The sequence below is a fragment of the Euprymna scolopes genome, chromosome 46, assembly GCF_053919585.1.
Source record: "Euprymna scolopes isolate OS-2025 chromosome 46, ASM5391958v1, whole genome shotgun sequence".
Classification (NCBI taxonomy): domain Eukaryota; kingdom Metazoa; phylum Mollusca; class Cephalopoda; order Sepiida; family Sepiolidae; genus Euprymna; species Euprymna scolopes.
The window spans coordinates 21842225-21860845 of NC_136527.1; the positions used below are offsets into that span (position 1 = coordinate 21842225).

General features: G+C 31.6%; 1 protein-coding gene across 1 annotated transcript; it reads left to right on the forward strand.

Moving 5' to 3' along the window:
• The first annotated feature begins 396 nt into the window (after window positions 1-396).
• Window positions 397-15836, forward strand: LOC145270954 (uncharacterized). The gene is made up of 2 exons (XM_080126500.1): window positions 397-846; window positions 10481-15836. Exon 2 carries the CDS (start codon window positions 10561-10563, stop codon window positions 11602-11604), a length of 1044 nt encoding a protein of 347 aa, XP_079982626.1. The 5' UTR covers window positions 397-846; window positions 10481-10560; the 3' UTR covers window positions 11605-15836.
• The last annotated feature ends 2785 nt before the right edge of the window (window positions 15837-18621 follow it).

Consider the following 18621-nt stretch of genomic DNA (forward strand, 5'->3'; position numbering starts at 1 on the left):
TTAAGTTGAGCTTGTAAAGTCAATCACATTTGAAAAATCGTTTCCTTTATAAAAGCAGATAAAGTTAATCGAAAGCAGATTATAAAACAAAAACGTAGGTATTACTACATGAATTTAGTATTGATTTTTGCGCATTTGCAGAATACGTTAAAAATGTAAGGGAGATAACTACATTTACTAAGCGAATAATCCTAATGAAAATGTTGATTTATTGTTGAAAATTTTTCGTTTTCGATTGTTTTTGTTATCAATATTGACTTAAACATATAAAACAATTTTTTTATCGTTTACCAAAACAAAATTTATAATTTTATAAATTTTATATGTTTTGAACTGTTTCACAAGTTTAAAGTAAAAAAAATTTTTTTTTTTTTTCATTTTTTTTTTTCAGCGGATTATTTTATAGCTTTTCAGGTGTGCTAAAAACGAATATATACTTCAAAAGTGGCGCAGAAAATTTTTTTCATGATATGAGGAAATTACCTTTTCAAAAAGTGGGAATCAGTTTTTTTCGAAAATTCTCCGACACCAATAGAAAGTAAACAGATCAGAGTTGGGCTGGGGACAACCGTTGCAAAATTTTGCAAGATCGTGATCCCCCGCTGTGATCAGGAATCAAGAAACACGAATCTAGGAGACCAACCTGTACGTCTGTACTCTTATTATCAGTAATAAATAACGTCCACTGAAAGTGTTCTTCATCTAAGCAGACTCTGTCCCAATCCTTTAAATAGTTAGTAACAGTCATTCATATGCAAACACTTCCATTAGAAGCGGCAGCAGTAGATATAAGCAAGAGTCAAACATCACCGGTTTTTGGTCCGATTATCAACCTCCTCACGTCAGGTGAGTTTAACTTATTTTTCTCACACTTTCTATATAAATTTAATGTAAAACAAGCACCCACTTTCAGCCCACATTTTTTATTTGTTTTTTTATTTGGCTTGCCTGAAAGTCGTGTTGGTTAATTGTTGTTTACTTTTCACCTTAACAATCATCTTTAATATTAGAACTTTTATAGGTTTTCGGGTATGCTGAAAACGAATATCGCATTTAAATTTGCTGCAAACATGTGAGTGTCTGGATATTAGAAACGTGTAGTTGTTTGTTATCAGTGGTGGCCAATTAAGTATGCACTTGCACACACAGAATTGCCACCACCGATAACATAAGGAATTACATTCATTAATATTTGGAAAACTACTTGTTTGTGGCATATGTGCACATTTGCAGATACAAAAATGGTCACTACTGATAACATAAGGAATTACACGTATTTATATACAGATTATACTTTATTTTTGTTTTTAAATATCCTTGTGTCTTTATTGAAAGAGGAAATCAGAAAAGAAAACGAAAAAATATTTTTCGCCCAAAAACAACGGCAAAAATGACCCCTTCCCTAGGTGGCCATAAAGTGGGTGCTCATTTTACGTTTAATTCATATTTAAATGTGATCCTTCACTTTTTGAAAAAATAAATTTTTAATATCATGAAAACTATTTGTCTGCACCATTTTTTAAGTATATATTCGTTTTCAGCACTCTCGAAGGCACTTATAAAAGTCGTCATTGTAAAAGATTTGGAGGGGTTTGGAAAGATTCTAGCAAATAAACCTTACAAATTAATGAATTAAAAATAATCATGATTCTTAAACAAATTCGAATATTACGGTTCTGAATTTTTTTTAGATGAGGAATGATTCTTTGTATTATTTAGATTATTAAGACTACTGTTCTCATCTTGAGTGTTATTTATTATGTAAACATTGTAAAAATAACACTATTTCGTATTAACTGTGATAAATGATAAGATTGGAACTATTATTAATGGGACTTTCATAAGAAATGGCCTTTTATTTGGTAAGCTAGAAAGGGAGTTAATTTCTGGCAGTAATCAGCACAGCTTACAAACCATTAACTGTGATAGATGAAAAGATTGGAATTAGTATTATTGTGTTTTCATAAGTGGATGTTCTGCATTTGTCATGTGCTCAGCTTGACTGAGAAATGGCCTTTTATTTGGTAAGCTAGGAGGAAAGTTAACTTCTAGCAGTAATCAGCACAGCTTACAAACCAACTATTCAAAGTCACTGAGATTTTGGTTTCGAATCTCACTGATCAGTAATTGAGATGAGAGTATTATTGTAACCATGCCTTTAAAAAAAACTCGCATCTGCACATTGTCTGATACCATCGCAAGGACAAAGTTAGAAGAAAAGACATTAAAATATATTTAGCATTTTTTAGGTGGATACAAAAGCATTTAATCCAGTGATTTCCAAGAACGTACTTCACTGTGTTTAAACATATCACTTCCATGTTGTACATGTCTGTCAGAAATGCCCTTTTTGTGTGTCATTTTCATCTCCCGTTTTCCACTTTTTCGACCATGTGACACATTTTTGCTCTCAATGCATATGAGTCAAAGCACATCTGATTGCTGCCTTTTTCTATTTTCCTTCTTTTGATGTAACTATGTGCACACTTGCTTTATTTGCATATGTGCTAAGACGGCGGCTGCTTATATTTTAACAAATTTCCTCTCACTGCATATGAATCAAAGCACATCTGATTGCTGTCTTTTTCTATTTTCCTTCTTTTGATGTAACTATGTGCACTTGCTTTATTTGCATATGTGCTAATACGGCGGCTGCTTATATTTTAGCAAATTTCCTCTCACTGCATATGAATCAAAGCACATCTGATTGCTGTCTTTTCTCATAATGTGCTGTCCTTTTTTCTGTACTTTTTTCTTCTCCTTCTTGTGACGGCAGCATATGCACACTTACTTTATTTGCATATGTGTTAAGACAGCAACTGCTTATATTTTCACTAGTCAGCTATCCTACAGCTGCTACTGATTTTCTCACATGAGCATCATGCGCGTTATATTACATGAACATGTATTTTTGGATAGCTGAATGTTATATTCAGCATTTGAAAAAATCTGAGTATTATATCTCTAATTTCTTTCATAATTTATTTCAGCTGGTAAGACCCTTCTGGAAAGTTGTTTAATCCAGGTATTTTAAAAGTTTAAAAAAAAAACGAAATTATTTTTAGTTTTTCAGTCATTAATTTTTCTTGGTGTTGGATTGTATGTTTTATTGTTAATTTTTCTTGTTATTTATTACTACTGCTGTTACTCCTCCTTTGTTATTGTTATGGACTTTTATTTTTCTTTCGACTATGCGTAAAAGAACCTGTGTATTTGTTAGATCCCTAGCAATGTGTTTGTTATGAAATGTGGATACGTTTCAAATGTTTCCTATGATAATCATCTGGAAGGATACAAGCAAGTGAACTTTTCGTCCTCTTTCTCATCTTGAGGTCAAAGAGAATAAACTTTTAGTGATTCTATTTGGATATAGGCAACTTATTTCATCGGTTGCTAAAATGACATCATTTCTCAGAGTAGCATGAAAGAAAGCTGATCATTTCTTGACATATTTCCTCTACAATCATATGAAACTAACAAAAATTCCTTCTTCTCTACCTGCATAGGTAAAACTCTCCTCTGTCCATATAGGAAGAACAAGAGAAAGAAGTGACAATAAGGTTTTGCAATCAAAAATACAAATTGAATAATTCTCCTGACCATGCGGTAGGTCAATCATCTTGCAATCATGTTACTTAACATCCTGGTAGTTGCATGATTGGTCCTAGTGATGAGGTTTTTGTTGGAGTCTAAGTGTATATAAAACATGCTATAGGAGGAAAATGTTTGTTCCTTTCGTATTTCACCTCTGTTAGCTATCCTCCAAATTATGGGATTAAAAACAAGAAAATACATTAAGACGGTTCTAATTAAAATACATGATACTTTTACAAAATTTTAAAATTGACATCCACTGGGTATTGGTGGTCAGTTCTAGAGTGATATGATCACTGCTTAAATGGGCCAATATTCTATGAGATATGTTGTTAATATTCTTAGCTAGTATGGACTGAGCCACACATTTGTTATGTTGATTGCCGGCCACTTTCTTCCTTTGCCTTTTCCTCTGGGTTATATATGTACTTGCTTTTTGCAAGTGTGCTCATTTCAACTGCTGTAGGCATCAAATAGTTGAGCTTTCTACCACTGACGATATAATACTGAAAACCTGACGCCATCATTCCATGCGTTTGTTACGAGTTGTCATGTTTTGCCTTGTGTGTGTGCACGTTCAACACACGACATCCTTCCCCTCTCTATTTTCAAAGAAATATTCACTAATATTTTTTCCATTCCCCTTCCTTCTCAACACTCTCTAGGATCCAATCAATTTACACTTATTTTTTTCACAATTCAACAAAACAATTATTATAATAAAAACAGATAAAATAATGAAACTGTCCAACAATCTCAATCAGTATGATATATATATATATATATATATATATATATACTTTTTAAATCAACAAAACACAATTATAACACAAAATAACCAACAACAAACATTGTACAACATTTGAAATCAGTGTTGAATGTATTCTATAGGTCACTTACCTTTTCAGTATGATATACGCATATCAGTTTTTCTGTTTTTCTGTTTTTCATTTTTGTCTTTATCTTTTTATTTACATCAACATAACCATATTCATAAATTTCTGCTTGAAAAAATTATCTCTTTTTTGCTGCAAGCTGCAGTCTTTACGACTATCGATCATATAAGCAATTTTCCGAGTCATTTCTATCTTATTAACTTAAGTCATTACAGTTTTATTATTAATATTATTTTTTCTTTCTAAAAATAAGTTTCTTTTCTTTTGCTTAACCCTTTTTGGGACAAAAGTATTGAATTCTGTTACTTATCATCAAAAATCTTTAAGATACGAAAGTAAAATGAAATATTCTCATTTTATCTCTAGGAAACTGTCTTTCACTTATAGAATGTTCCTAAGCCCTATATGTCCTCATTCATTATGAATGGTATGCCTGGAAGCATTCTTTTAAACAAAGTCTGACTCCACATTCACAACACCAAGTAGTAATCCTTAACCTATCGACATGTTCTTTTGCCATGTGCTTCATTCATGTATATGTAACTAACACTCCCACTGAAAAATGGTATGATCTGGTGATTTATTGATGAGTTGGGTAGCTGACCTTGTCACTGGGGAAGTAGGTGGTGTTGGAGTCCTAGTTGGCCACAATGGGTACTGAAATTTCTTCAGCTCAGTCATTCATCAATAATGTCACTGGATCCTATCATTTTTAAGTGGGGGGGGGGTTAGTTACAGACACATGAATGAAGTACCTGCTAAAACAACATAACTCAATATTAATGCTTCGCATACTCTGTTGAAATAGTTAATTATAATCATCAACGTCTCATGCAAGAAAGGATTATTTGGTACTCTTTCATAATTTTACACGGATTCTCGGGAATTCCTGTCAAGCGTGGATCAGGCATGATTGGCAATAAAAAAGTAAATGAAAAAAGTCGATTTAGTGTTTCAACATATGAACAACGCTCAGCTTAAACTGATGATTTCTCATCACCCGATTCATCCTTGATGGGTTAATTCCCAAGAATCCGTGTCAAATTATACAAGAGTAGCAAATATTTTTAAAACACAGAATATACATCTTACCCAACCTAAACAATTCCCTTCCACTTGTTCGTCTTCCCCACTTCCAAACTCTGAGCCAACACTAAGCCTTTTCTAATGGATCCTATTATTATCTTTGCCATCCAAGTGATGCAAATAGAGAACAACTCGAAGTCATGCTACGTATTATTACTCTCATCTCCATCAATAGTATGTCAAACTCTTCATCCAGCTTTTCCTGTTGATATCGACTACTTCCTATTGTGATAGTTTGTTCCATGGCTTAATTACTATTATCTGACTCAGTGGACTCCCTCGGAGAAGCCAATGTGGTCTTTCTTAATGGTTTTTCTATTCTGGGAATGTTCCCTTCATCGATCGACTTTTTCAGCAGATGTATCACATGCACGTTTATCATGGAGCCTGTCAACTGACTCTTAATCCTATATGTGATGGGGCGTGTTTTATCAATAACTACATAATATGTCAACTGATTCTTAATCCTATATGTGATGGGGCGTGTTTTATCAATAACTAAATATGTCAACTGATTCTTAATCCTATATGTGATGGGGCGTGTTTTATAAATAACTACATAATATGTCAACTGATTCTTAATCCTTTATGTGATGGGGCGTGTTTTATCAATAACTACATCATATGTCAACTGATTCTTAATCCTATATGTGATGGGGCGTGTTTTATCAATAACTACATAATATGTCAACTGATTCTCAATCCTATATGTGATGGGGCGTGTTTTATCAATAACTACATAATATGTCAACTGATTCTTAATCCTATATGTGATGGGGCGTGTTTTATCAATAACTACATAATATGTCAACTGATTCTTAATCCTATATGTGATGGGGCGTGTTTTATCAATAACTACATATGTCAACTGATTGTTAATCCTATATGTGATGGGGCGTGTTTTATCAATAACTAAATATGACAACTGATTGTTAATCCTATATGTGATGGGGCGTGTTCTATCAATAACTACATCATATGTCAACTGATTCTTAATCCTATATGTGATGGGGCGTGTTTTATCAATAACTAAATATGTCAATTGATTCTTAATCCTATATGTGATGGGGCGTGTTTTATCAATAACTACATAATATGTCAACTGATTCTTAATCCTATATGTGATGGGGCGTGTTTTATAAATAACTACATAATATGTCAACTGATTCTTAATCCTATATGTGATGGGGCGTGTTTTATCAATAACTACATCATATGTCAACTGATTCTTAATCCTATATGTGATGGGGCGTGTTTTATCAATAACTACATAATATGTCAACTGATTCTTAATCCTATATGTGATGGGGCGTGTTTTATCAATAACTACATATGTCAACTGATTGTTAATCCTATATGTGATGGGGCGTGTTTTATCAATAACTACATAATATGTCAACTGACTGTTAATCCTATATGTGATGGGGCGTGTTTTATCAATAACTACATAATATGTCAACTGATTCTTAATCCTATATGTGATGGGGCGTGTTTTATCAATAACTACATCATATCTCAACTGATTCTTAATCCTATATGTGATGGGGCGTGTTTTATCAATAACTACATCATATGTCAATTGATTCTTAATCCTATATGTGATGGGGCGTGTTTTATCAATAACTACATAATATGTCAACTGATTCTTAATCCTATATGTGATGGCGCGTGTTTTATCAATAACTACATAATATGTTAACTGATTGTTAATCCTATATGTGATGGGGCGTGTTTTATCAATAACTACATAATATGTCAACTGATTCTTAATCCTATATGTGATGGGGCGTGTTTTATCAATAACTACATAATATGTCAACTTATTGTTAATCCTATATGTGATGGGGCGTGTTTTATCAATAACTACATAATATGTCAACTGATTCTTTATCTTATATGTGATGGGGCGTGTGTTATCAGTAACTGTATAATATGTCAACTGATTCTTAATCCTATATGTGATGGGGCGTGTTTTATCAATAACTACATAATATGTCAACTGATTCTCAATCCTATATGTGATGGGGCGTGTTTTATCAATAACTACATAATATGTCAACTGATTCTTAATCCTATATGTGATGCGGCGTGTGTTATCAGTAACTGCATAATATGTCAACTGATTCTTTATCCTATATGTGATGGGGCGTGTTTTATCAATAACTACATAATATGTCAACTGATTCTTAATCCTATATGTGATGGGGCGTGTTTTATCAATAACTACATAATATGTCAACTGATTCTTAATCCTATATGTGATGGGGCGTGTTTTATCAATAACTACATAATATGTCAACTGATTCTTAATCCTATATGTGATGGGGCGTGTTTTATCAATAACTACATAATATGTCAACTGATTCTTAATCGTATATGTGACGGGGCGTGTTTTATCAATAACTACATCATATGTCAACTGATTCTTAATCCTATATGTGACGAGGCATGTTTAATATTGTTTCCAACATACATCTAGATTTCCCCGTCTTTGGTGGTTCTACTCATAAACCTGATCTCCAATTTTTAAATCTACGGACTTTTCTTTCCAATCCGAGTTCTCTATCAGTTTGTTCCTTGCTTATAAATGCTACCGCTTACAAAAGTAAAAGATTGATTAATCTATTATAGAGTGATTTCGTGTTGCTGATCACCATAGTTAACTGGGAGGTAATAATATATTATCTAATCGCAGAATCACTGACATATTTCTTCCTTGACTGGTATGGTCACCCTAAAATACTGCTCTACATCATCGACTTACTTCCGTAGCCACATTTCTTTCTATGTTTCAACGACACTATTTCCCTCTTATCGATCTTATTACTGATCCAACTGCCTTTTTCAATTCTGAATTCAGTCCCTGCACAAAATTTGAAAATAGCTGCTCCATTAAAACAATAGCACGCTACTAAAGGAAGATCAAGCTACTGATGAAAGAAGACGATAAATCAATATTTGTTAAGAAAGTCGGAGAAACAATAAGCTTTAAAAAGTTTTAGCATATATATATATGGTATATATATATCGGCGCACATTATATATATATATACTTTTTTATCTTATGCACGCTGCATACTTAATATATATATATATATATATATATATATATATAATCTGTTTTAACAGAAACTCGATGGTAAAACGAGTCGAATCTTACTTTACCTTATTGTTTTCTCTTTTTGTTTTCCTCAACTTAACATGACGTTTCTTTGTCATGTGTGCACAGTTCATGCAGGCTTCTTTATTCTTTGTTAGAATAATTAGTCAAAAATTGGCTCCAAATGAAGCTTTCGTTAGGCAGAAAAAAATTGTACATTTCATTTTGTATAAAAATATCACACCTTTTTTTTCTGTTTCTGTTATGTTAAAGTTAAAGATAAAGAGTGTGCACTAGAAGGTGTGATATTTTGATTGGTGGCTGATTGTCTGTTGCCTTTTCTTGGGTTATATATGTGACTTGCATTTTGCAGATTCACTTACCTTTAACAGCTGCGCATGTCAAAAGTTGACGTTTCACTACTGATACCAGTGCATTTGCGTGTGTGCATCTTCAACATGTGACACAAAGGAATTAAACTCTTGTAACTTTTACTTTCCAAGTCATGTGATGCCACATAGGGTTAACATCATGAAAAGATTCTCATAACACAACAATAATAATATATAATAGCTTTAAATATGTAACCAGTATGAAGGACTTGTCAGAAAAAAATTGAAAGAATCTGTAATCTATAAAACGTCAGGATTCAAGCGTGGGTCGACTATCCAGAACATGTTGTGCATGTAAATCTACTAATAGAAAAAAATCATAACAAAGAGATTCCATGTAAATGATGAAAATGATACAAATGTGAGCCATGTCATTCACTTACAGTAAAATTTAAAAAAAAACGTTGAAAAGCTGTCATATGTGGAAAGATTAAGAATCAGTTATGACGGAATATATATAGATGGAAAAGGGAAATTATCTACCTTTATAGGATGAAGTAAAACTTATAGATGGAGAAGAACAGTGAAGACGAAGCTGGCTTTAGAAAATAGCACATAAATTCCTCAAATTAGTACGAGGATTGTCTGCTATCGTTAAAGTACTAAATTCAGTTGTAAGTTACATACACCTGAACATTGAAGTTTCAATCCTCAGTGAGATTGAAAATAGAATTTCAAATTATGTAGGACTTTTGAATGAAACCCTTTGTTTAGTACATGAGAGTAGCATGCTCTTGTGTTGTTAGTGATGACTGGAACAGTTGCTAAAACAACAAACTCTTCGAAATTATACTTATACTTAAAAAACTACTGAATCCCTTAAAAAAACGTATGTAATCCCATAAAATCATGCAAAGAAGAAGTCTTATCACATATCTTGATAGGACACACGTAGATAACTCACTCTTAGATTCGAAATAGGGAAGAACCTCTCAAATGTATACCATATCACAAATCTTATACGGTGAAACACCTTTTATTTGACTGCTATGACCTCATACAAATCCGTCAACACTACTACAAGGCCACAAACTTAAAAGAACTCTTCGAAAAAGAAAACACTAAATCATTATAAATTTCCACAAAAGAGCAAACCTTTGCCAGAAATATAAATGCCATCTAATAACAAACTATTCCAAAACATTACACAAATATACCCAGCAAAAATCAACTCCAAAAGTATCAAAAAATGTTAAACCTTATATACAGCATTAATTGACCCAAAGAAGGCATATATGCTGGTTAAATAAATATAAACAAATCAATTTGGTTAACAAATCAGTATTGATTAAAACTATACTCATTTTATTTTGAATTTCATTAATAATAAATTAATATTTATAAAAATTAACATAATAAATTCAATTTTACTAAATGAATTGTAATTTTTCAAATTTATCTTATATTTTCAGAATTTGCAACAATGAAAACAAATCCATTAATGGATGAGAAGGACTTTTCGTGATTGGAGATTAAAATAAGTTTAGCAAACATGGCCGATAAACCTGATTCTTGTGAAGTATGTGGTTATTCATTTGCATATAAGTCACATTTGTTGCGTCATATGAAAACACATATGGGAGATAAACCACATTCTTGTGAAGTATGTGGTTCTTCTTTTGCACGGAAGTCAAATTTGTTAGATCATGTGAAAACACATATGGGAGACAAACTACATTCATGTGAAATATGTGGTTCTTCTTTCGCACAGAAGTCAAGTTTGGTGAGTCATATGAAAACACATACGGAAGAGAAACCACATTCTTGTGAAGTATGTGGTTTTTCTGTTGCATGGAAGTCACATTTGTTGAATCATATGAAAACACATACAGGAGAGAAACCACATTCTTGTGAAGTATGTGGTTCTTCTTTTGCACAGAAGTCAAGTTTGTTCCGTCATATTAAAACACATATGGGAGACAAACCACATTCTTGTGAAGTATGTGGTTCTTCTTTTGCAGAGAAGTCAAATATGTTGCGTCATATGAAAACACATACAGGAGAGAAACCACATTCATGTGAAGTATGTGGATCTTCTTTTGCAGAGAAGTCACATTTGTTGAGTCATATGAAAACACATACAGGAGAGAAATTACATTCTTGTGAAGTATGTGGATCTTCTTTTGCACAGAAATCCAATTTGTTGGATCATAATAAAACACATACGGGAGTCAAACCACATTCTTGTGAAGTATGTGGTTCTTCTTTTGCACAGAAGTCAAGTTTGATGAATCATATGAAAACACATACGGGAGACACACCACATTCTTGTGAAGTATGTGGTTCTTCTTTTGCACAAAAGTCAAGTTTGTTGTGTCATATGAAAACACATACAGGAGAGAAACCACATTCTTGTGAAATATGTGGTTCTTCTTTTGCACAAAAGTCAAATTTGTTGAGTCATATGAAAACGCATACAGGAGAGAAACCACATTCTTGTGAAGTATGTGGATCTTCTTTTGCACAGAAATCAAATTTGTTGCGTCATATTAAAACACATGGGAGACAAACTTTGGAGAGAAACTTGAATCCCTAGTACCGATTTCTTCAGTTTCTCTGAGGTGAGGATAATTCTAACTGGAGGTAAATCTTGACCAAATATTCAAAAAAGACAACACAAATAAAAGTATAAACAAAAGAAAACTCTGGTAGACTAGCACCTAGTATAAAAATGGCCCTCAACTCGTTCATGCCCCAGATGGGAAGATGTAAGCAATGGTGCTAACCTTCATCTCTCTGACAATATGGAAATCCCAGAGACAAATCGTAATAAGCCATAAAACTTTGATAACAAAAGACCGTTGCCCCCTACCACCAACAACTACAGCAACCGAAAAGAAAACACAAGCCTTGCCATGGACTGTTACTAAAAGTTTGAAAAGTGGAGCAAAACATCAAATCAAATGTTACTCGCGAGAATTTTAAAGAAATTTAAAAGGAAATGAGACAAACCACATTCTTATGACGAATGTGGTTCTTTTTTTGCATGGAAGTCAAATTTGTTGAGTCATATAAAACACACAGGAGAGAAACCACATTCTTGTGAAGTACGTGGTTCCTTTGGACAGAAGTCAGATTTATTGCATCATATCCTAACACATTGTTGAAACAATATCTTATGATCTTCTAAAATTCATACCTGAAAATGTTATACCAGCATCACAAGCAGTGGCAGCCAGCCATCTTATCTGTCTTTTTTCCAATTCAGACTTCCTGGAAATTATTCTATCCTTAACCATGTAAGATAGTTTTTTGCCATATCATGTGACTAGTGGCGGCCCGTGCCTAAGATTATTGGGGTTGCTGTTTTAAAAAAATACCTATTGTTTTAATATTGTGTAAAAATAAACGAAACATAAAATATACATAATTTATACGTATGCACACGTATAAAGATACAACAACTTAAAGGAATCCTAAATAGATGTTAATATTTTAAATATTTTACTTATTACATTCATTTGAAAGTAAACTTCATTCTTCTTGTTTTAATTTGTGAGAAAAGATTGATAATTTTCTCCTTAACTTCTGAATGACTGCTGAAGAACTTTTTTCAATTGAAAGCACTGCAAGTGCATTTAGTCTTTCGCAACCCATGGTGTTCCTTAGAAAAGTTTTTATTCTTTTCAGAGCTGAAAAACAACGTTCTATCTCTTATGTAGTCATGGGAATTGTCAAGATAATTTTTATGAGTTTTGTGATTTCACTAAGAACATCGTTTAAATTGTTTTCTAAATTAAATTGAAGGAGATCAATTACTTTGCAATACTCATGGATATCTGACTCACTATAAAATATTTCTAGCTCAGTTTTAAACTTTTATTTGTCAATCATGGGATATGCTTCAGTTGTCAAGGATATCTCGTCTGTAGGTAGTTTTTTTCTTAAAACTAGCAAAGCTTATCTTGTAAAACAATTTAGCGAATATTACATGTTTAGTTGAAGAATATCTGTTTGTTATATCAACAGATATATAGTCACTCAGTTCTTTAGCTTCGCCCTTGAGTGTTTGTGAAGGGTTTTTACAGTAATTGGTGTGTCTTATCTCTAAAATAGCAGTTTTGAAATTTTTAATGTATTCATTGACTTTATATATGCTAATTTCCCGATAAATAATTTCAACATGAGACATAATTTTATGAAATAGCTCAAACCAAAATATGAAATTTTCATCGTTCAAATATTTCAGAATTCCTGTCGCTTCTGCAACGGTCTCATCTACATATGATGTTGAATTAATTTCAGTGACAGTTTTTTAATGCTTGAACATTTTCATGAACTCTATTTATGTATGTTAAAGTTCCACCTTGTGGCGGATTGATGTAGAATGCTTACATCCAGATGCTTCTTGAAAAATGGACAGACGTTGTGATGATCTAGAAAAGAAAGTCGGAATAGCCAAAATGTTAGATAAATATTCTAGCATTTCGTGTAATGCTTGCTGCATTCCTCATTATTAAATTAAGTTGATGCGAATAACATTGAGTGAAATGCTTTTATTTTCGCCTGAACACCAGATTTTTTGCCTTTCATGACATTTGCACCATCAAATGTCTGAGCTATCAGTTTTTGGCGATTCCCTTATATCTAATTGTTGTAGAATACATTTTGATATTTAATCAGCGGTTTGGTTTTCTCGAATAAGAATCCCCAAAAGCGTTCAAGTATTTTTTCATCCAAGACGTACCGTAAAACAATGATCATTTGTGTATGTTCAGACACATCTGTTGTATCATCAGCCATGACAACTATAAAGGAAGCTTTGCTAATTGCTGCCCTTATTTCATCACGGTATATTTGTAAAACACCTTTGAAGACATTACTGGTTTCTAAGTGATTCTTTACATCTGGATCTAATTAAGATGCAAAATTTAAAAACCCTCTGAATACACTTAGATTTACTGAATCATTTTTTTCATCATGTCCTCGTAAGGGAGTTTCAAAGTTCTAACAAAAGAAAATACAATCTATTATTTTAGATACAATTTCACGGTTCTTAACATTCATGTTATGATGATTGATTGAAAGTCTGTAGGCCTCACTAAGTTTTTCTTTAATAATAATGGTCCCCAAAATTGATAGGGAAACTACATTGTCAACGTGCTTCTTTGACTTCTCATGCTTTTCAGTTCTACCTTTCATTTTGCTAATAGTTCTGAAACTATCTTTTGTCCACGTTACATCACCCCCTAACAACAAACAAGGAAAGCAGAACAATGCCTTTTTTAGTTCAAAGCCGCAAAGCGAACTTTTTCGTTGGTACAATTAAAGCTACGAATACACACTTTGTTGTTGCTAATGCTTGGCTGAGATATTTGAATATCAAGCGTTGAACGGCTTCTTTTCTTAATTTCAACTTTATCATGGAGATGCAACTGTGAAAACTCAATCTGTTGAAGTTCATTTACCGTCCAAGATGTTATTTCTTGGGTATGCAAGGAGGCCCTGGTTAAATTCTTTTTATATTAATTGTGTTGGAAAAGGTAAGTACTAGGTAGTCTATTAGTAGAATATCAATTAGGGTCGAAGGAATACAATGTTTACGTGATCCTCTTTTTGCGATTCAACTGAACCAGAAGTTCTAACTTAGTTGAATCATACTTTTATAACTTTTAGGTCACAGATTTTTATTAACGAAAAAAGTTTTACTATTTAAAAACGTTTTTCTTTATAAAAAGCTTGTTGTTAATTAAAAATAGGCGTATAACAAAATAAGCTTGTCATGAAAATTGCTTTATTTAATACAAATATTTTTAACTTTGCCATTATAAGCTGTCGAAAAAGGGGTAATATGCAAAAACATTTTAATTAAAAAACACTATCTTAGAATGTGTACATTTTACAGAGTAATAAAAAGTATACAAATATATTTCTTTTAAACTTTACAGATTAAATAAGATTTTACGGGCATTTTCCTCAGGCAAACAAACGAAAAATATTTTTTCAAATACATTTTATTTACAATTTTTTAATAATTTATTTTTTCCTAAAAGCAAACTCTTTGAAATTTACTTGCCTGCAAACAATGGTAAAGTTAGGAGTTTACCATTTAAAAATGGTTTTATTGGATAACAGTTTTATTTAAAATTTAAAAATGTGTGTTTATAACAAAACTTTGTAAATAAAATATAGAATAAAATTTTACATGTTTGTACTGTGAGCAAACAAAAAACATTTAAAGATACATAATTTCATTTACAAATCTTTTTACAACTATTTATATAAAAATAAAAAATTTTCCTATTTACTGGGCTTATTATAAGAACGGTTTTACATACTCGTTTTGTTATTGCACATTTTAATTTAAAAAACTTTGTTCAAAGTGTAAAACTTCTTACACTGTCCTCGTGGGAGGTAAATAAATGCTAAAGCTTATATATATGTATATGTGTGTGTATATATGTGTGTGTATATATATGTGTATATATATGTGTGTATATATATGTGGTGTGTGTATATGTGTGTGTATATGTACGTGTGTATATGTGTGTATATATATATATGTGTGTATATATATGTGTGTATATATGTGTGTGTATATATATATGTGTGTGTATATATATGTAAGGGTATGTGTGTATATATGTGTGTGTATATATATGGGTATATATATGTATGTATATTATGTGTGTGCATATATATATGTATCGTGTATATATATATATATGTGGGTATATATATATGTGTGTGTATATATATGTGTGTGTAGATATATATATTTGTGTATATATATGTATATATATATTTATATATACATAAGTTAAAAACATTTCCAACTAAAATGTATTTTAAAAATAAAATTTTCTTCGCTTTGCTATAGAAAAAAATGTAAATATTTTTTATTCTGTAAAGTTTAACTACTACAGAATAAATAGATGTCAAACTACTTAAAAATACAAACAAAATAAGCCATATAGGTAAAAAAAATAACATTAGTCGCATTGGTGGTTCCAAGGCTAAAAAGCCCAAACACTTTTAATTAAAAAAAGTTTGGCATATTGTATATTTTTGTCTGTTGAAATCGCATTTAAAAGTGTGGGAATTTTTTTCAATGTGGAACTTTACTAAGAATGTGTAACTGTGAATTTCGCAGCTCCAAGCAAATTTTTACTTTTATGCTTATATGAGTAAGGGGACAGTTATCGACATTTAGCTTCAGGATTATATATATATATATATATATATATATATATATATATATAATATTAATATGATATCATCACAAAGAAGGAAAAAAATAAACGTATTCTTTTTAACGTGTATCGATAATATTGAGTAAAAATGACTTGTTGGTGCTGCAGTTCCACAGCTCCAGGCACGAGCCACCACTGATCACAAATATGACAGAATTAGGAAAAAAAAGTCTGCTCTGGAAATCAAAAAAACGAGTTTTTAAAAATACCCCACAACTTTCATAACAGAAAATTGGACAAATGAGCCAAACTATAGCATGACATATATTTTCTGAAATTATTCACCCAGGATTTTATAAATAAGGAAGGTAGGATGCACCATCACCTCTTAAATAAAATAATTTAGCAAAAAAGCAAACCTCATTCATGTGAATATGGTTCTTTGCATAGAAGGAACATTTGTTGTGCTGTGTGCAAAAATATATGGAAAACAATAACTTTAATAGAACATTAAAATATCTATGCATCTCATATAGAGTTTAAGTGTGAGCACCAGGTAGGGAACCCTTTGATTTTGGGGAATTTCGACTTATCTGATTAATTCGACACTTTTTAAAACTTCCAATTCAAAAATTCAGCATTTTATTGTCAAAATTTCCAACTCCAAAACTTTACATTTTGTTTTCAAAACGTCCAAATCTACAAAATACCCCGTTGTTAAAATCATTAACTCCACAACTTGACACTCTATTGTCAAAATCATTAACTCCACAACTCGACATTCTGTTATCCAAATTATTAAATTCACAACTCGACATTCTGTTGTCAAAATTATTAACTCCACAACTCAACATTCTGTTGTCAAAATTATTAACTCCACAACTCGATATTCTGCTGTCAAAATTATTAACTCCACAACTCGACATTCTGTTGTTAAAATTATTAACTCCACAACTCGACATTCTGTTGTCAAAATTATTAACTCCATACATTGTTCGAATTCAGAAACGCAAACATCTATGAAATCCTTTCCCATACACTTGGTATCACCTAGCATCATCCGATTTTCACATTTTTAAGCCAGGAATTTGATTTTGAAAGGAAAACGTATTCAAGATGATGCAGCGTGATGTTTTATTTAAAAGATGCAATAAATTTGTAACTCTGTGATGTTCTTATCTACAAAAAACTAATAAGTGTCATTTTTCGGTGTTCAATTTATATGAGAAATTAGGCATTACCTATTAAATGCTGTCCATAACATCAATTTTATATTTTAGCGAACATTTTTCAGACAGAGTTTCTGCTTCCAAATCATACAATAAAGCAAGAGTGTTGACCAACATCTGATTATCATTTACTGTTGAAGCATCAGATATCGAGAAAAATTCAACACTTATAAACTGATTATCCATATTCAGCTTGTACGTCAATAGTAATTTGTGTAGCAGTTATATTCTGTGGGTTTGTTTTATATTTATGTGAACGATTGGATAATAAAACGTTGCGTGAGTGTATATCTATTCATCTTCTCTCGTGTCTAAATCAGTTTGCTTGGGAAGATCAAGAGACATTTTTATAAAGTGTTTTATTCTGCATTTTTTATTTTTTTACGTGCACACATGATTTGGCATTAAAAAATGGTTTCTTTTACAATGACTATTGCTTGATTCTTTTTAGAAAAAATGAATTGTGACGTGCATATTTATTATAAATGAAGTAAATTAAACATTAATGTTTTGTACATTTTTGTAGTATTATTAGTATGCATGTGTTAAATTAATGAGACGAAACGAGACGTGTTAGCTCAAGAAAGACATCTTTATTATCTAAGTGACGTAACTCCTAAGGCAAACGTTACAACCAACAAGGAAAGATAATCCATATGTTGACATAATGCATATTACGGTCACCATTTCTCAAACGTTAATTTAAAATCTAAAGAGAATTTTTTTAATTAAAAATTGGGGAAAACAAAATTTTATACCAAAACATGTTTATATCTACAATTTTTTAAGGATATAATAGTTATTTTCGGTCAATAAGGTTTCTTCATTAAAAGTGGAGTTTGGTCGAGGCTACCGAGAGTAAAGGCCAATGAACATGACAGTGACGTCATTACAAGATCAACACGTAGGTACATGGTGCCTTAAGTTTCTTGTGTTCAAGGACATGACGACGCTAATAGCCATATAATATATTTTTCGTTGCCCCTTACACGTTAATGGCCATAAAAATATAAGCTAATTCCAACATGCATGTTTTTTTTCTAAAGAGAAAGAACAATTCTCCATTTGGATAATTATATAATTGCATATAGGGGTAATTTTAATCTAACAAATTATAACAGAAAGTTAACCTATTTTTTAAAATTTTCTAACATGTCTATCGAAGAAAATTTAATATATTTTTTTCCAACT

Bases quoted from the DNA above. Each gene is read 5' to 3' on its own strand.
- LOC145270954 (XM_080126500.1), top strand. From the start codon at position 10,561: ATGGCCGATAAACCTGATTCTTGTGAAGTATGTGGTTATTCATTTGCA.